The sequence below is a fragment of the Eptatretus burgeri genome, chromosome 3 (assembly GCF_056783735.1).
Source record: "Eptatretus burgeri isolate ZD-2024b chromosome 3, Ebu_testis_v1, whole genome shotgun sequence".
Taxonomy (NCBI): Eukaryota; Metazoa; Chordata; class Myxini; order Myxiniformes; family Myxinidae; genus Eptatretus; species Eptatretus burgeri.
Window position 1 is genome coordinate 73,255,902 of NC_140963.1, and position 20,109 is coordinate 73,276,010.

Consider the following 20,109-nt stretch of genomic DNA (forward strand, 5'->3'; position numbering starts at 1 on the left):
CGAAAAATTCCACTTTTACAACGTAATACATGTCTCATCGAAGTTGGTAATAGATTTTCATTTTGTCACAAGGTGTCCGTCAGCCTTCAGGTGTACATCCCACTTTTCTACCTACATCTCTTACACCTATACATGTTACATCCATAGATATTTATTTTTCTTCACCAACTTTTCAAGAAAGACACCAATTTAAAAAATAATGCCAGCAGACGGGACACCCAACTTAACATTCAGCTGAGGGTGCAACCTGTGATGCAACACCCAACTTATGAAACACCAATTGGACAGTTTATGTTTGTTTGGGAATCTAACCTCGCCTAGACAGCTTCAAGGTAATGTGTTCTATCTCTGTAACACGCACACGCACGCGCACACGCATACGCACACGCACACACACACACACCCAAAGAAATGGTGGCCGCAGCCTTTATTTGGCCCTTCAGCTTGAGAGGGAAAGGCGAGCTGAGGGCAGGGGCCTATTCTTGCACCTGCCCGCCTCGTGCGGTCTGGTCGAGCTTGTCCGGTGGCGGGACTTGAACCCGCCGCCAACAATGCAGCACCAAGCACCAGGACCAGGAACGACGCAACGGATGCCAGCCAGTACGGGAACGGACCAGACGAGATGAGCACCCGCGGGTAGACGAGAACACCAGCAGGCAAAACGAGGCTTCTTCTCTTTCTCCTTCTTCCTTTCGACGACTTGCCACCTCTTCCTTCCCTTCCCCTGCGGGTCGAGGGAGCTGCTCTGAGGACTCGCCTCCGGATTGGACGAGGGGCTGTCGGGCGACTCGTGGCCGCCTCTCATTGGTCGGGCTGAACACTCCATCTGGCTAAGGTGGAGTCAGTCCCTGAGGTGGTCAGCCTCCTGATTGGACGAGGCGTCTCAGAGGCCCGCCCCCCGAAGAGGCTCCGAAGTAGCTTTCGGCACGCTGGCCTCCCATTGGCTGGGGCGTGCATGCGATGCTCACCCTTCGCTCATTGGCTGGAGGAAATGCTCTATGCCCTTCCTCGGGGCGGAGCCCCGATCTGAGGTGATGGATGCTCTGCCCACGCCTTCAGCCAAAAACATATGGGCAATGGCGACCGAGTTGAGTGAGGGACGGTGCCGCTGTTGTTGTTGTTGTTGTTGTTGTTATAGTAGATGTATAAAACCTGACTATAAAATAACTCGGAGCACACACGAAATTCCTATTAGACATAGGGGATGGATTCTAACTTTAAAAACATACTTATCGAAATAGCTGAACTGTGGAGGCTGCTGTCTGTTTGTGTGCTAATGGCTTCCAGATTCGTAACAATATACTAGCACAATATCTCAAAAATGTAGTGGGCTCGATATGTTCTCATGGATCAGGCATTATGGGGTGGAGGTGTGTGCTCTATCAAGTGCTCTTCTAGTCTTCTACATGTTTCAGTCCTTCTTGCATTGGAAGTGGTTATAGTGCAGCGGGGGCAGGTAGTGGTGATGGTGCAGTGGTGGAGGTGTGGTGAAGGAAAGCAGTTGTGGTGCAGGTGCAGGGTGGGAAAGCAGTGGTGGTGGAGGTGCAGTGGGGGAAAGCAGTGGTTGGGGAGGTACAGCGGGGGAAAGCAGTGGTGGTGGAAGTACAGTGGGTGCAGGCAGTGGTGGAGGTGCAGAAATAGAAATTGGTAGATATAAGGTATGGGAGACAGTTTTTGTGGGGGATGAGACATTTAAATATGTAGATTCTTAATTCTGCAAGAAGGATTGTAAATATAGAATTCTGTGTAGTTTTGAAGGAGCAGGAGTTTGGGACATTGAAGGAAGGGTAAACGATATTGTATGGGGTCATGGTGGGAAGAAGGTGGTTGTGGTACACCAAGGTGAGAATGATGTAGGGAAAGTTTACTCAGAGATTTTGAAAAAATAGATTCAGGATATTGGGTAAGTGTCTAAAACCAAAGGGTTGTGAGGTCGTTTTCTGGGATTCTCCCAAAATTAGGAAACAATATGGAAATTCTGAGCAGAGCAATAGACGTCAACCAATGGCTGGAAGAATGGTGCAGTGAGGAAGGTTTTACATTGAACAAACAGTCTTTAACTGCTTTTACTCAGAGAGTACTTAATGCATGGAATGGTCTCCCTGGAAAGGCAGTGGCGCAGAAACAATAGATAAGTTTAAATTATAATGAGACTGTTACCTGGAAGTGATGGAGATAGAGGGGTGTGGGGATGTTGACAGGATTTTTAGGTAGTTTGAGTATTGATGGGTGACGGACAAATTACCACACGAGTATATAATTGTCGGTAATTTCTTTGCACAGGATTCAAAATAATTAGCGATTGGTCGAAACAAATTCCAGCCAACATATTGGGCGGTGTATAAACAGCCTGCTTGATAATACCCCCTTTTAAATAATTTAGCACCAGCTGAATTTTCGCTTTATATTTTTCACTTCCGAGCAAAATATTACTCACAATGTCTCTGGATGGTAAGAAATAAAGCTCAGAGAAATGAATTTGTTGAAATAGCGGAAGAACGTGCAAATAATCGGGAAGGAGCACGTTATGGCTGCTGAGAGGATTCCGTTACGGGTAAGAAAGAAATGTTGCTGATCATTGCAAGCGGACGTTGCGGTTGTGATTGTTTGTATTGGTGGAGGATGAAGGAGAATTATGGGGGAGGAGGGAGAGGAAGATGATTGAAGAGGGGGAGAAGAAGAAGAAGAAGAAGAAGAAGAAGAGTTTGGAGGAGGGGATGGAATTTAATTAAATTTTGAATCCATATGATTGATTATTATCCATGTGTTAATTAATGCTATTTCATACAGCTCCAACCTAACATGTGAAATTGTTCAATTACATATTGATTGAAAGGCTTCTGCCCTGCCCCCCCTGCCCCCCCTGCCCCCCCTGCCCCCCCTGCCCCCCTCCCCTGCCCACTTCCATGATAATATAATAATAGAATTGAAAACAATTAATGTAGCCTCAGCCTGAGTAATTGTGGGAAAAGTGTAGGCAGTGTGTAAATTTGAGGAGTTTCCAATGTTGATGTTAAATGCTGGGTGGGACTGTTCTTTGGGTCTTTGTCTGTCGGTCTGTCCAGGGGTGAAATGAAAATTTTTACAAAATCGAGGTTCGTGGAAGAGCAAGGAGAGAGGAATATGCACCAACAGTGTGGCGAGAAGCCGGGGAATTGAACAGGAAGAGGAAGAGAAGCGGAAACAAACTCGAACGAGGTCCTTGGTGGTGGTCGTATGGCAGCTTAGCTGCCGGGGTAGCTATCATTTCTCGAAGCGCGACTGTGTCGCTGATGCAGTGCCCCTCCACCAGTACACACACTGGAACTGGTACTCATTTCGCCGACCTCGGAAGGATGACAGGCCGAGTCGATCTCTTGGTGTATTAATTCAGCGGCCGACGGGGCTTGAACTCAGGACCCGAGGATCCCAAGCCGCTCCCCTGACCACTGAGCCAACACCAGGCTACAACGAGGTTCTTGAGAGCACAAGTTCCAAACAAAGGGACGCATGAAACCAGCACAAAACACACATGATGGCACTCGATGAGATGCACAAGTAGATTACATCAACAAATTAACACTGCCAATTAGAAACGTAAAAAAGACAACTGTGGGACAGGTATCCTCAGCTTTTGAAGAAGACCTCGCAGAGAAGATGGCATATGCTCATGAAGGAACCCAGAACTGGAACCAATATGGAATAGGCAAAGCCGAGAAGCGAACGTAGAATTTTTCTTACATTCGCTTTTGACTTTACCTATAACTTGTTGACAACTGCAGACGAAATTTCTGGTTACTTCGGCCTGGATTCGGGATCAGCGATCAAATAACGTAAATCACGATTAAAAATTATTTTTTGATGATGCGGGAGATATCTTTATCAAAATCAGTGGAGGAAATATACACCATGTCTGATATTATTTGGGTCTTTCATGTCTCCGACGATGCCTTTATCTCCCGGCATCCATCATTCACCATGCCAAAAACCGGAAACAAAAAAAACCAGAAACAAAACAAAAACGGAAGCAAAAGGGTCATAGCCAACGACACGGATTCACAATTGCCAGGGTATTGTGTTGTTTTTGTTGTTTCCTATTCTCTCATGTGCACGCGTTAAATAATATTCACAGGATAGAAATAAAACCCAATCATGTTTATACACCACACAGCGTTTAACAACAACCGGAAGCAAAAGGTCATAGCTAACGACACGGATTCCAATTCCAATAGCCAGGAGTATTGTGTTGTTGTTGTTGTTGTTGTTGTTGTTTCCTATTCTCTCACGTGCACGCGTTCGCTATAAAGAAACGCGGAAAAAAAAAACTGGCAACAAAACCCCAAAAACCCAGAACCGGAACATCCTATAACATCATATATCAACACATTAACACTGCCAATTAGAAACTTTAAAAAAGTCAACTGTGGGACAGGTATCCTCAGCTTTTGAAGAAGACCTCGGAGAGAAGATGGCACATGCTCATGAAGGAACCCAGAACTGGAACTATAAAGAAACGTGGAAAAAAAAAAACTGGCAACAAAACCCCAAAAACCCACAACCGGAACCTCCTATGACATATCTGTATAGGGTTCCATTATTGTTGTGGTTTATTGAGTATGCAACACCGTTTGGCATGCTTTCTCCTTCCAGCGTAATGGAGTCTCCATGGTTAGGTTGCATGAGTATATGGTGTCAGGAGTCTGCAGAACATTCATGTCATCAGCCGCCATCCAGATAATATTCACAAATATTGCAAAGCTGAACTTCGAATATCCATCGATCAAATGGGATATCCATGATCTCCACAGGGAGTTCTGTCGATTCAGAAATCATGTCGGTTTTGTTTTGTCTAGGTTGCTCATGGACCGAAGAAAACCTTATCAAGCAGGATGGCAAGGAATGTCGAGCAACAAACAAGGTAGTCGAATCTACTAATAGTGGGGCAGATAACAGCAATTTTTGAGATGAATCGTGCAAATGATGATACAAGCATCAAATTTGGCACATTTGTTCTCCAGAGGATTCTAATCAAATCTGCCTGATTGGCCATTTGAAAATCCAAATTTTGAAAAATTTGAAGAAAAAAAAAATTCAAAAAAGTCAAGATCGCGAATCAATGTTGGATGCTGGCTGAGATTGGTGAATGTTTCAGAAACATCATCAAAGACGTTCCAAGTCTGCCATGCAGTTTTCTTCCCTTTACCGCGGAAGGCAGACACGACGTCACATCCAGTGAATGCATGGAAGTATGGGATCCCTCTAGCTTTCTCAGACCCTATTGCAGAAACTACCTCATGGACTGGAATCCATCGCACATTGGCTCCTTGGCCAAAGGCAATCCACATGTTCTCAAGACCTAGTTCCTGTAAGGGTGGCAGTACAGATATTGCTATGACTAGTACGTCCGTGTCATTAGCCTTAATGATAATGGACTTGCTCCCATCCATCGTTGCATCCCTGGCGTGTACAAATATTCGAGTGTCAGCTTCTTCATGACAACATTTAGACACAGCATCCAGTGACTTCCTTGTGTTGCGAATGGCATCTTCTCATTTTGTGACAATGACTGTGCTTGTCGTCTGTGCTTCACACATCTTTTCCGCAAGGAAGTGAAACAACTCAGTCTTGTTGCTGTCATCTCGAAGAAAGCTTCTTCAGTTAATTGGGGTCTTACTGGTTCCTGTCACTCTTCTGATTCCTTGCCCCCTTTTCGACCTTGCCTCGGACTTCAGACTTGACTTCTTGTACACATCAAACACTACGTCCACCCTCTCGTACCTGGCACCATAGGATTCCACCTGTGGGATGATGTCTTCTTTAGGATAGTCATCAAATATCTTTGAAGTGCGTGGAGGTAGGGCATTGATAAGTGCTGAGCCATCAATGATGACTGCATCTCCCCTTGGTTCTCTGTCTGGGATATTCATTTGCGCTTCAAGAATTTCAGCCAGCTGTGACTTCAAATTTTTTTGAAGTTTTTTTTTTTCTTCAAAATTTGGATTTTCAAATGGCCAATTGGGCAGATTTGATCAGAAAGCCCTGCAGAACAGAAATGACAAATTTGATGCTTGTATCATAATTTGCACGATTTTTCTACTATCTACGACACTATAAACTCTAGCTTGCGATGAAGGGGATAAATAAGACCCGGCGAGAATGAAAGACAAATTTTAGATGTCCAGCACAGTAAAAACTTGAAGGGCACTCGGTAGAGCACGTACCTCTGCCACGTAATGTCTGATCCACAAGAACGTATCGGGCCCAACACATTTTTGAAATATCTTGTATATATTTTTTGGCCCCATCTCTCAATGCGGAAGAATCACTTTAAAAATTAAATAATTCTCGTATCCAGATCCAGGTTTGGATCTGCACCAAAATTGAATCGATTTGTCGTGGTCACACACCCAACCTGTCCACCAAGTTGCATCCAAATCCGTCCTCAACTTTTTGAGATATCGTGCTACATATCATTTTTGGCCCAATCTCTCAATGGTGAAGAATCACTTAAATTATAGTATTCGGATCGGCATCTTCACCAAAATCTAATCAGTTCGTCCGTGTCACACACCCAACCTGCCCACCAAATTTCATCCGATCCGTCCACAACTTTTTGAGATATCCTGCATACAATCAAACAAACAGACAGAAAGGGGTGAAAACACAACTTCCTTCACCTTCAATGGTGGAGATAACTGGAGAGTTGCCAGACACAGCCTGAAGCCAGGGTGCCAGTGAAGTGGTGAGCCTTTTGATTCTATAAAGAAAACCTGAGAATAATCCTCATTGACCAAGACCTAGACAAAATCCTCGTAGACTGCATAATTGATGTTAGCCATAATAAAAGGGTCCCTAAAATACTCCTTGACAGGGGAGAAGAGCTGAAACCATAGCCAAGGCTATACAAATATACTAACAGCTCGAGCTCTCTCAGAAGCAAATGAGAATAGTCATGGATGAGGATAAACTCATCTAAGTCCTCAGCTCTAGGACCAAACAAAGTTAGCACCAGACACAACCATCGAAGGGCAAGCCTGACGAGTGTTCATAATCCACAAAACAACTAAAAGCTGAGAGCTAACCTCAGAGTGGTGGTCCCTGCAGCAGATGTGACCAGCTGGTATGCAGCAGATGTGACCAGCTGGTATGCAGCAGATGTGGCCAGCTGGTATGCAGCCAGGCCAAGTCTCCCGCAATGAGGATGGAAGCTGTTCTTACTGCATCCAGCCTGGTTACTGGTTAGCGGTGTGCCGAAAGAGGCTTCGCAACCTGAAGTCCCTTGATTTAGAGACTGATCCAGATTCCCAGTTAGTCCAGCATTGAGTCTGCAACAGATCTCCATCTGCAACAGAAAATTCTAAAAATGTACTTGAATCACTCTATTCACCCCATTGGTACCGTGGCATTCCTTCTCACTCAACAACAAGACAACCGAGGCCAATTTTGAGGTCACTGACCTCGATCAGGAGAAAAATCATATCGGTGCTACCTCTGCAGCCTAAGGATTTGTCGGCGAGCTCGACAAACTGTCTCTCATTCACCTTCCAGTCGATGTGTCAAGCATCAACAATACAGTAGTCTCCGAGTTTCCAGAAGTTGCCAAGGTCACTGGAACTTATTGGATTAAGCTTGTTGCAGGGTCACAGAGAGAGTACCTCCTCCCCACAGACAACCAGCAGCAATGAAGAAGAAAATTGGTGACAAGCTACAACAGATTGTCGCTGAAGGTCACATCGCAAAGATAGAACAATTGACTGAGTAGGTGAGTTTCGTCGTAGTTGCTCTCAACAATGGTAAAGTCCGCATCTGTATGGACCCTAAGGACTTAAATAGTGCATTAATCATGAGCACTACACAATTAGAATTGTTCAAGAGGTCTTGGCTCAAATCCTTGGAGCTAAATAATTATCTGTGCTCGATGCTCGCAGTGGGGTCATGCAGATCCCTTTTGATGAGCCACCATCATGCTTGACTATGTTCAATACACTTGCAGGGAGATACCGCTGGTTTCACCTTCCCTATGATTTGAGGTTCTCATACGATATTTTCCAGTGCATTATGGATCAGATTCTGGAAGGGATGGAAGGGTAATGGATGACTTCTGAGTCGCCAGTCACAACATCACAGGAGAAACCTGCAGCTAAACTTCAGGAATTGCCAAATCTGGCAAACCTCGGCTCCTTACGCAGACCCACAGCAAAAGGAATGCTACCAGATCCGCTTAACATGAAGGCAGTCAAGAAAATGCTGTGAAAGAAGCCAACAAACAAACAAGGCATCAAACTGTTTCTTTGGTTTTGTCCAGGAAGTTTATCCCCAACCTGAGTGATGTGAGCAAGCCCTTCCAATATCTCATGTGGAGTTCACCTCACAGTCAGCTCAGAAGTTTTTTGAAAAGCTGAAGCAACTGTGTATTTTATCCCTGGTCCTTTAGTACTACAACGTCAGCAGCCACTCAAAAAATACAAGCCGATGCCAGCCAAAATGCTGTGCGAGCCTGCTTGCTCCAGAATGGATTTGATCGATTTGTCAGTTTTGTCACTTTGATTGAAGAACAATTTATTTAAATCAAATGTTATATTTTGAACATGAATCGGAAGACAAGTTTCTCATTTTACCGTACTTTGGCCCGAATTTGTCCCGATCACACATGTGCAGAGAGGAGAGAGATCCTTTTTACTGTCTGCCTGCCTGGCAGTCAAACAAAATTGAAAATCATTCCAAACAGGAAACTTGTTGTTTTTAAGGACATTATAAAAGACACAAACAACAGGCACAAATAATTAATAATGTGTTAGATAGGGTGATGTAATGGCCACTAGGTAAAACGGCGGTAAAACCTAGAATATTTCTTATTTATATGCCTTAAACCTCTTGAAACCTTTATTTAAATTCAATTATATACTTGAACAGTTGAACACATCACCTACAAAATACTTCCAAGAATCATGCTATATATCGATATACGGTATAGCATGAGAGGCATGGCATGTGAGAGGGTCATGGAGAGGCTGCCGATTGTGGCTATGTTCATGCTGATTGATGCCATGTTCTATGGTGATAAATTAAAGCCTCAATCTCCGAAACCGCGACTTAACCGTCTTATTATTGTGCATAAGGGTGACGTATAAGACTGCTTCTTTTGCACTAAACTTCCTAATTTTTAAAACTATCTTTACTATCATAATTTTATTAAAATCGAAGTTTCTACTTGAACACTACATGGGGTATCATGTTCTGTGACCTGTCTGGTTCAAAATGTGATTTGTTTGTGTTTCTGCAGATTTTGTGTATCCATGGATACAGGTGAGTTTTTTTTTCGAACACATCAAAAAATACTCTGCAAAAGCTCTGTTAACAATGATCTTACCTTTGCTACCTTTTGTTCGTAAAAGTTATTGTTTATTTATTTGTTTATTTTTCTGGGTAATTTATCGGTTCATTGACATTGGAGGTTGGCTGCTGTAACATCATATGCTACCTCATTTATAATTTACATAATACTGGAGATAGACATGGAGGCAGAGACAGACTCAATGGTATGACCTCTTCCAGTCTCAATGTGGAGGCTACTCCCCTCCCCCAAACATAGCACCTTGGGTCCAACAATTGTCCTGGTTTATTTCAATAACCTATCCACCTCCTTGGACAGATGACCTTTTCCATTTTGCAGATGGTTCTACCCTGTGTCATATGGTTCTGTTCCACAGTAACAAACATATTGTTGCGGTTCTGCAAAACTGCATGCCTCGAAGGCAATGGCACCCAACAAACAGGATCCCCAGGCAGTTATTAACCTCCGCCATCTTCGAAGATGGATGGAGGTTACTGTTTTCACCCCTTTCTGTTTGTTATCTTGCCAAAACGAAGTTTTTGCAAGATATGTTAGTCAGCTTGTATGTTTTTTTTTAATCTATTTTATTTTTTTTTGTCTGTAATCACGTATAAAAAATTCTGCAGAGCACAGTTATCATTGGAAATTTTTGTAACTTCGCATATAAGAGGCCTATAGAGGTCCCTTTCAGCGCATAAAATTTTGAAGGTCAAGGTCAAAGGTCAAGGTCACTTTGTCGCAAATCAGGGGAGTCGAGGAAACCCATATTTTTTGAGTAATTTTGATCGGATTGTCTTCAAACTTCATGGGAATATAGTTCATGGTCTGGCGCTCAGCTGATTAATTTTTGGTGGCGATTGGCCTTGACCTTCATGGTTAGCACTTCAGGTCAAACATATTTGACCCCAAGGTCAAATTTTCAAGTTTTAGGAACCATATCGTGTAGTACCTCAAATTGAACACCTCAATGAGTGCTTTCTAGATATGTCAAGCTTGAGACATTATGACGTCATTTGGTGACGTTGAGTCAAACGCATATTTTTCATGGTCACTCTGTGGAACGATTCTCATCGGAATCTCTCGGAGGCAGATATTCCTCAAGGAGTCGCTCCTGGTGGATAGCAGCTCTGTTCACCTCAGTGTGACCTTAAAGAAGTCACACGTGGTCACCTTTTGGCAAGATACGGGTCACCCTGCAGGTGACATTGGTTTTTTATTTGTTTGTGAACAGTATTACGGAAAAACTCCTCGACGGATTTCGACGAAACTTGGTGGGGGGGTTAGGTATGGTCCAAGGATCATGCCATTAAATTTTGGACTTGCCCCCCCCCCCCAAAAAATTGTTAGAGAAAATATTTTTTTTTGCATTTTTACATGTTTTAAGTGATTTCCACCCCCCCCAAAAAAATTGTTACCCCCCCCCCAAAAAAAGGAAATTTTTTTTTGCATTTCTACATGTTTTAAGTGATTTCCAACCCCCCCCAAAAAAAATTGTTGGAGAAAAAAAAAAAATTGCAATTTTTTTTTCAAAAAAATTTCGATTTTTTTTTTTTTTTTTTTTTTGCATTTTTACATGTTTGAAGTGATTTCCAACCCCCCCCCCCAAATTTTTTTTTTTGCATTTCTACATGTTTTAAGTGATTTCCACCCCCCCCCCCAAAAAAAATTGTTAGAGAAAAAAAATTTTTGCAACTTTTTTTTCAACAAAATTTCGATTTTTCTTTTTTGCATTTTTACATGTTTTAAGTGATTTCCAACCCCCCCCCCCCCCCAAAAAAAAATGGAGAAAAGAACTATAACTGTCAGCACTGTTGACATCATGTTTAATGAATAAGATATAAGGTTCACTTGAGTGACCCAGCAGTATTGGCGGCGGAGGTTTTGCACTCTCCCGAGTGCTCCCCCTCTAGTTTCATTAGTATTCATGTAGTTAGTCCTCCCCTCATGTCTAGTGGCTTAACGTGACGAATTGCCTTGTGTGGGACTCGTAGTTCGGTCTAATAAATATCTCCTTGATTTGTACTCTGATCCCGACTCTAATCCTTTCCTTTTAGCCATTAGTACACAACAAGCATGCAAGCACACATGCCATTCAACAAACCATTGTTTAATAAGCATACCGCGATGCCTCCCGTGGCTTGGATCATCCCGGTTGCACACAAGATAACCTGCCTCGGGAATTTGCGTGCCATTTTCCATTCAAATCTGCCACCAATTCCCAACTGGCACCTCACCTTACTCCGCCCCTCACTCACCAAATTTCACCACTTTGACCATAAATTCCTCCCACACATGGGAAATGTACTCCTACACCCCCTCGTACCTCTGCAGTCTGCATCGTTACAATTCGCCACTCTATTTCGAGCACAGCGTGGCATTGGCCATTGTCCTTGGTGCCACGCGATGCTCGACCACGCGAGAGATGCTTTGTAGCATCACCGCATCTCACTGGGAATGTCCCGGGTGACCGTCCAGAATTGTTGCAGCCCTCATACAGTTGTCAGACCACGTCAAGACCGTAAGCAATGAGGAGGGGTCACGGGAAGAGCGATTCGGGAGTTTGGTTCGGGTTCCGGGTGTGCGTTTTGGCTCCTGAAGGAGCGAGTGGGTGGCAGAGAAAGTCCGCTACCATCCAACATACAGACTGTACTTGGTGCACATTCAGGGCTGGGGTGCTGGCTTGGGGAGCATGCTCCCCATGTTAAGTCAGGAGCTCCGAGCCATGCTGAAGCTGGTGGGAATCTGAGCCGGTTTCTGGTCCCGGAGCCTGGTGGGGCTCGGGCCGGTGTGGCCTAATAGATGAGCAGGATTTGGGCCACAGCGCATCGCTTTCCGGTCCTCGCCCCACCCTTCGCCTGGGGCTTATAAAGGGGGGTAGCGTTGAGCTGTTAAAAAAGAGCTTCTTCATGGAGAACATCATCCATGTGTGACTGCCATCCTTGAGAGCATACAGTGGACTCTCTGCCATGCTATCGACGTGCCGCCACCCCCTGGAAGCCAGACAGTCTCACCACTGGCCACGGAAGGTGGATCAGTGCAGAGCACACGTTGCCATGAGCCCCGGCGAATAAATAAGGAGATAACGCACCATATCATGAGGTGGGAATGCTCAGGTGGAGTGTCCCATGGAGGTACATACTTACACATGCAGACCTTTACACGGTTAGGTTAGGGATCTTCCTTCTCATACATCTATTCTCCTCTCTCTTTTTACTCCCCTCTCTCCCATCTACTGTGGATGCACAAAGAAGAATGCGTTACTGACTCGCAATCCCATTTTCCTGTGGCACGACACTGTACCCCTCATGTCGCATACATCACACCTCCCCACTCCCACACCGCAGACACCAGTTTCTTTTCAACTACTCCTCCTTAAGCGTCCTGGGCCGCGTTGATCAGCCAACCACGCCAGGTATTTAGGAGGGCACTCATCCTCACCTTCTCTCTTTCTTGATTCTCTAACTTTCCTCTGGTGCGTGCGTGCGTGCGTGCTTGCGTGCGTATGATGGTGCCTGTCCTAGATTAAGTAAGATTGTAGAAGATAGTTGGGATTAATCCTGCTCTGTCTTTTGTAAGTTGTTGTCTTTTGCCGCACCCCACAAATTCCTTGCTATCCCATGCTGTACATAAAATAAACCCCATTTACTGTACCACATACTTTTCCTCGCTTATTTGTAAATAAATGCATTGTATCAAAATGTTCCCAGCTCGTTTTTGTGTTTTCCATTGGTCCAGCATGGCCCACACCCTCGTTTAGCCCGGATATTATTCCCCAACGATCTGTTTCCCAGCCGGTACGTGCTTGCCAGTTCTGCTCGGTTGCATATGATCTGGTAAGGCGATCCAGTTTGAGCAAGTGCGTACGGAAGGCGTGTTCCCTGGTAATTTGATCACGTGACCTTCAGGTAAACGGTATTTATGAGACGGAGGACTCTAAGTCACATGGTTGAGTTATTGGCGTTTGAGTTCGATGAGCGACCTGCCACATCACGAAGTTATTCATGGTACGACCTGCGATTCCAGAGAGTCTGGTGGGAACCCGAGGTAGTTCACCTCTCGTCGTCTTCGCCTCCAACCCCTGGTTCACAACAATATTGTTGCGGTCACGGTCAGTCCGGATATCTCCAGTCCGAATCATTGAGTCATGTCAGTCGACCCCACAGTTCCTGAGCAAACAATTGGGCTATTGTGCTGCACTGCCGCCCAGTGGAGCCACAGGCTAGAGCGAGGCTCCCGCCAAGTCACCACATGACTGACAGTGATTAAGGAGGCTGAGCTTAACTTGTCGCGTGATGACATTTGACTTATGCCTTATTCTATAAACCTCCGCACTACTGTATACCTCTGCTTTGGTAAACAGAATGCACCACACTTATAGAGGCCAAATGGTTTTATTTACACAAGTAGTATTTACAATCACAGATGTACATCAGTGATTCTTCAAATTATTCAAACACATGGAGATGGAAATGTGCTGACAAGCGAGGAGAGTGTGTTGAGAAGGTGGATGGAGTACTTTGAGGAGCTGATGAATGAAGAAAATGAGAGAGAGAAGGTTGGAAGAGGTGGAGATAGTGAATCAGGAAGTGGGGTGGATCAGTAAGGATGAAGTGAGGACTGCTATGAAGAGGATGAAGAGTGGAAAGGCAGTTGGCCCAGTATACCAGTGGAGGCATGGAAATGTTTCGGAGAAATGGCAGTGGGGTTTTTAACCAGATTGTTTAATATAATCTTGGAAAGTGAGAGGATGCCTGAGGAGTGGAGAGTAAGTCTACTGGTACCGATTTTTAAGAATAAGGGTGATGTGCAGAGCTGTGGTAATTACAGAGGTATAAAGTTGATAAGCCACACCATGAAGTTGTGGGAAAGAGTAGTGGAAGCTCGGTTGAGAGGAGAGGTGATGATTTGTGAGCAGCAATATGGGTTTATGCCAGGAAAGAGCACCACTGATGTGATGTTTGCTTTGAGAATGTTGATGGAGAAGTATAGGGAAGGCCAGAAAGAGTTACATTGTGTGTTTGTGGATTTAGAGAAAGCTTATGATAGGGTGCCAAGAGAGGAGTTGTGGTATTGTATGAGGAAGTCGGGAGTGGCAGAGAAGTATGTGAGGGTGGTGCAGGATATGTATGAGGACAGTGTGACAGCGGTGAGGTGTGCGGTAGGAATGACGGACCTGTTTCAGGTTAAAGTGGGATTGCATCAAGGATCGGCTCTGAGCCCTTTCCTGTTTGCAATGGTGTGGACAGGTTGACGGACGAGATCAGGCAGGAGTCTCCATGGACTATGATGTTCGCGGATGACATCGTGATCTGTAGTGAGAGTAGGGAGCAGGCTGAGGAGAGCCTCGAGAGGTGGAGGTACGCACTGGAGAGAAGGGGAATGAAAGTCAGGAGGAGTAAGATGGAGTATATGTGCGTAAATGAGAGGGAAGGTGGCGGATTGGTGCGGTTGCAAGGAGTTGAGGTGGTGAAGGTGGATGGGTTTAAATACTTGGGATCAACTGTGCAAAGTAACGGAGAGTGTGGTAATGAAGTGAAGAGAGTGCAGGCAGGATGGAGTGGGTGGAGAAGAGTTTCAGGAGTGATTTGTGATAGAAGGGTATCTGCAAGAGTGAAAGGAAAAGTATATAAGACGGTAGTGAGACCAGCTATGTTGTATGGTTTGGAGGCGGTGGCACTGACAAAACGACAGGAAGCGGAGCTGGAGGTGGCAGAGTTAAAGATGCTGCGATTCTCGTTGGGAGTGACGAGGATGGACAGTATTACAAATTAGTATATTGGAAGGACAGCGCAAGTAGGACGGTTTGGAGACAAAGTGAGAGAGGTGAGATTGAGATGGTTTGGACATGTGCACAGGAGGGATGTGGGGTATATCGGGAGAAGGATGCTGAAGATGGAGCCCACCAGGTAGGAGGAGAAGAAGAAGGCCAAAGAGGTTTATGGATGCGGTGAGGGCGGACATGCGGGTGGTTGGTGTGACAATGGAAGATGTGGAGGACAGAGTGAAATGGAGACAGATGATCCGCTGTGGCGACCACTAACTGGAGCAGCCAAAAGAAGAAGAAGAAGAAGGAAACATTTTCCTTTCCCATATACGGCACTTGCCAACCTTCAGAATATCGGATATTACTGTGAATTCGCACTTCTATAATATGGGCCTGCTTTCATTCCAACAGCAATCGAGGGCGAGACACAGTGGAGAAGGACAATATGGACCCCCTTGACCTGGTGTGACGCTTCTGGGGCACCACCACATCCCTCTGCATGGTTGAATGAGCAGCAAAGCCTGCAGCTACTGGAGGACATGAGCTTCCCCCTTGACCGTGGTGAATGGAACCCTTTCACTCTGGTATTTATTTATTGATGCTCTCGGACTGTGCCAGACACTGACAGTCACAAGGTGCACACTGTGACCCTCCTCAGCACACTGAGATGAACGGCAGCTCGACCATACTGACACATCCTGCAAAGCACACCACCATGAGTGCGCCACGAACCACTGGATCCGCTGGGATGCCACAGAGCACAGAGCACAGAAAGGCAGGCAGACTGGCAGGCAGTGAGTAGGAGGAACCTCAGGCAGAAGAGGCCAGCTCTGAAAATTGCCTAGCCAGATGCTCGTGACTGAAAGCAGATGCAGCTCTCTCACTAAGTGCTCCTGCCACGACTCACTTTGCCACGAAGATGAATAAGATGTTAATTACAGCCTTTTATTGTTCCTGGCTCCCGTAACGCCTCCCGTTTCTGCTCTGTGGTCCGATTGGATCGGCCCCGATTGTCTGGTGAATTTGGGGCATGAACTCTTTCTGATCCGATTGATACGCCACCCTCCTGATTGGTGGTATCATTAGGGGGTTGGGATTTTATGTTGTGTGTTTGCACTCCCTACCTGATTGGTTCTAGCTGTGGTGGGCGTGTATCATTTTTGATTCCGTTTCAGATCAGAATAGATGCGCAGAATTGCGGTCGGCTCCCATGGGGGTTGGAGTGATAACTAAGATAGATGCAGGAAAGAACATTTAACACTATGGGTTGTTGGAGTTAGAAACACAACATGGAGAATGGGGCGGGGGCTGGGGGGGGTGGGGGATGGTGTTGGGGAGGGGAAAGCATCTATTAATACATATGCAATGCATATATATGCCTGGTGCTGGCTTAATGGTAAGGGTGGTGGGCTTAGGATCCTAGTGGTGGGCTTAGGTTGCTTAGGATCCTGAGTTCAAATCCCTCTCTGCTGTTGAATTAATACCAGGTGGGGTTGACTCTGCCTGTCATCCTTCCGAGGTTGGCAAAATGAGTGCCAGCTTGCTGGTATCCTTGTCAGAGTGACGACCTGTCAAGGATTGTACCCAATAGCCATTGAGGCTGCTTAGGCAGCACCAATGCTCTGCACAGAGTATGGTCGCAATGGATGGATAGATGGAATGCATATATAACCACATGCACATCAGACATTTAACAAAACGATATACAATGAAGTATCTAGCTTTAACTATATGAGGATCTCTTTTGGACTCCCCAAACCCACAACAATATCATTGCCTTATTCCTCACAGCTGACCTTGACAAAATCAGAAATTGGTCTACCACCTTGAACAGGTAATTCAAAGGAGACAAATCTCACATCCTTGCTTTACTTCTCCAAAAAGACTGCCTTGCCAATACTTTTATCTTTTTTGCAAAAATCCTCTTGCTTTGGTGCAGTCTCTTGAGCTCCTGGCCCTCACCATCAGACATGACCTGTCTTGGTCGACCATGTCTCAAGTCTTGACTCAAAGGCTCAGCACAGACTCTTCATATTACTTTGGGCCTTCTTTGCTACCCCTTTATATCACAACTTGCAAGGATTTTATAAACAGCGCAATATAGTTTTGTTCCTCCTCGTGGATTGGGGGGGCACTGGCATACCACTTTATACTCGAGTGTTTTCTGCAGCAATGGCCATAATGGATGTAGTGGAGTCAAAAATCCTGATTATCATTTGAATATCCTGATGCATATCGTTTAGTTTTTGTGGAGCCACAGTTTCATGTTCCATTATGGCCATTGCTGAGCAAATTTTAATCAGCGTACGTCACTTGTCGCACAAACACCATTCCTGTGGTTAAGACAAACAACTAAAGGGTTTTTAATAAGGCTGCCGTGTAAAGTATAATGCCAAATAGCACACCGACTTCAGCAGTTTGGCCATTCAATAATGATATGCCGAAAGTCGGTGCACTAATTTGCACAATGAGGCAGCAGCCTCTTCCCTCTCTTCAGACCTTGAAAATAAAATCACAAGCTGGTCAAACACTTGGAATACGTCTTTAAATCATGACAAATCTCACACTCTCGCCATCTCTTTCTGAAAGATTGTCTGGCAAACCCTTCTATGAACTTCTTCAGGAGGTTTGTTAAGAAATTAGTCATTCAAACTCCTGGGTCTCAATATCAGCTGCGATCTTTCTTGGGCAAACCAGATTTCAAAATTGGCCTCCAAAGCTAGTTGAGGGCTGGGCATCCTCCATCATACAAAGTCCTTCCATGGCACACCTAAACTCTTGTCCACCTACTACAAGGCATTCATCTGCAGCTTGATGGAGTACTGCTTTCCAATTTTGGCTGGCTTCACTGCCTCACACATGGCTCAGCTTGACACCATGGAAACCAAGGCCTTCAAGATCATTGGAATCTCCTGCATTGAAGCTGAGTCTATGGCCCGATCACTTTTCCTATTGAAGCCACGTCTTTGGGCATATCTTCATGGAAAGGTTGGTGGTCTTTGTGTTCTAATGCCTCATTTCTGGTCGTGCACCCTCTGCTCTTTCTGTGCTTTACCATCCCCTCCCCTCTCCCTAGATTTCTGCAAGGCATGCATGGTCCACCATCATCCCCCTTCTGTGGAAACTCCCAAAATCGCGAAACACTGCTCACCTCAACTCAATTGTTCCTCTCTGGGTGTTTTTTCTGCCCGTAGAATCAACTTCCACATTCTCTTCAATCTTATTCTTCCCTCCAAGTCTTCAAGACAGTTGTTCACCCCAATCTCAAATCATCCCCCATCCAAAAGCATGATCTTGTTTTTACCCCTGTCAACGCCCCACACCCGAGCTCACCTCCCTGCAAATTTCCAGTTTTTCTTTCCTGAGAGTTTGGTTTTGCATCCATCTTGGCCACCCCGTGCATCCACCCCATCCCTATTTCAGCCCCACTTCCCTTATTTGTCCATGTTATCCACGATTTGATCTTTCAACCCTGCTGTCAGTGTTCCCACTCCCTTTCTGCTTGTCCTTTTGTTCTCCATTCAGTGTTCTTGTTCTTGCTCTTCTACTAATCTTGACCTTTTATGAAAAAGAAAAGAAATCCCTTCCTCTAATACACACGCCTACCCCCTACATTAAACTACTCTGATGTTATGTTGTGTCTCATATGTGCTCTTCTTTACTTGTTTCCCCCTCATACCACTCTTAGTCCATCAATTATTTGTTATTATGCCATTCCAGGACCCTTGAAACCATTTCAATGAATTAATGAAACACTTAAAATTTTGGTATCTCTGCCGTAAGCCTCCGTAAGATGCGGAAACATTTAATTTTATTTTTCGCATATTTGTGTGTTTTTGGGCCACCATTGTTGGTATTCTCAATTTATGCTTTATCGTATGTGGTGTTTGCTTGTAATGTTGTGAGCTCTTACATATAGTTAAAAAATATATATAAACAAACAAATTATTGAGTTTCATTTCCAACTACAGAATGCAATGACTACTGCTGTACTCATGGTAAAAATATTGAGTAGTTGGAACATCTGCTTTGAAAAACGCCCACGTTGGTTGACTGGTGTTTTAGTGTAAGTAGTTGTCCTTGTTTTATTTTTGTTGTTTTACATCGTTGGAGACACGGCACATAATAAACGAGTTATTTCCAGTAGTTAAGTTTGCTATATCTGTCCTTGCTAAAAAGAAATTGAAACATGAATGGCACATTTAAATGATTTAATCCCACAGGCAAAATGCACAGACTTTTCGAGAGCGTACGGGATCTCTGCGGAAGATTTTGAAGAAGTCTGCAGAGTTTGGTGGGTTTTTGTGACTCGGTAGTTTAGTAAGCAAAGCTTTGTTGCATTGTCCTCACTCGTATGGATTAGATTTCCAGTACTGCTCAGGGGAATGTTCTGCACTCTTGGACAAACTTGTAACCTGTCCAGGAATAGTTACAGCCTTTTAAATGTCCACGACTTATTGTGAGTACCCCTCATGTTCTGTCATAGGTCTTATGGGTCTTTACTGCCACCACCACCACCACCACCGATGATCTGTTGTTATAAAATAAGAGCAAAGGTACTGGGTGTTGCCGGGCAATGCCGAGTCCCTCCTCGCACCCCTTCCACTGCCTCCTTCCACCGATGCTCCCTCCCTATGTACTACTACCCCACCCCTTCCCCTCCCTCCTCTCATCTTCTCCCACCCACCTTAGCCCTTCCCCTCCCTCCTCCAAACTCCAGCTACCCCACCTCTTACCAGTGATGAGATCTAATCATTATCAACACCTTTACATCCCACTTACCACTGACTTTCATGGCTGGTTCTGGACCTACTCATGAGATCCAAAGGCTTGTTCTGACCATCTGTTTTGCCTCCGTGCTGAATCTATACTTGTTCAAGTTCTCGGGTTTTAGGATTTTCACGCTGGATGGGTACAATCCTGGACAGGTCACTGCTCCGACACAGGATACTCGAATGGCTCAATCACCGGTACTCATTTTGCCGACCTCGGAAGGATGACAGGCTGAGTCAACCCCACCTGATATTGATTC

The 20,109-nt window shown here is 44.9% G+C and overlaps 1 protein-coding gene across 11 annotated transcripts in view; it reads left to right on the forward strand.

Moving 5' to 3' along the window:
- Positions 1 to 2,423: 2,423 nt before the first annotated feature.
- The window catches only part of OVCA2 (OVCA2 serine hydrolase domain containing), a 74,420-nt gene continuing 56,734 nt past the window's right edge, over positions 2,424 to 20,109 (forward strand). For 6 of the 11 annotated variants that reach the window (XR_015056251.1, XR_015056252.1, XR_015056249.1 and 3 more), the window contains exons 1-3: positions 2,424 to 2,554; positions 9,263 to 9,285; positions 19,301 to 19,371. Coding sequence is in view for 7 of the 11 variants with exons in the window: in XM_085873980.1 (XP_085730106.1) it covers positions 2,528 to 2,554; positions 9,263 to 9,285; positions 19,301 to 19,371 (121 nt within the window). In the remaining 4 variants the exon portion in view is untranslated. The remainder of the gene's footprint in view (positions 2,555 to 9,262; positions 9,286 to 19,300; positions 19,372 to 20,109) is intronic. The other 5 variants (XR_015056250.1, XM_085873982.1, XM_085873985.1 and 2 more) reach the window with 2 other exon arrangements.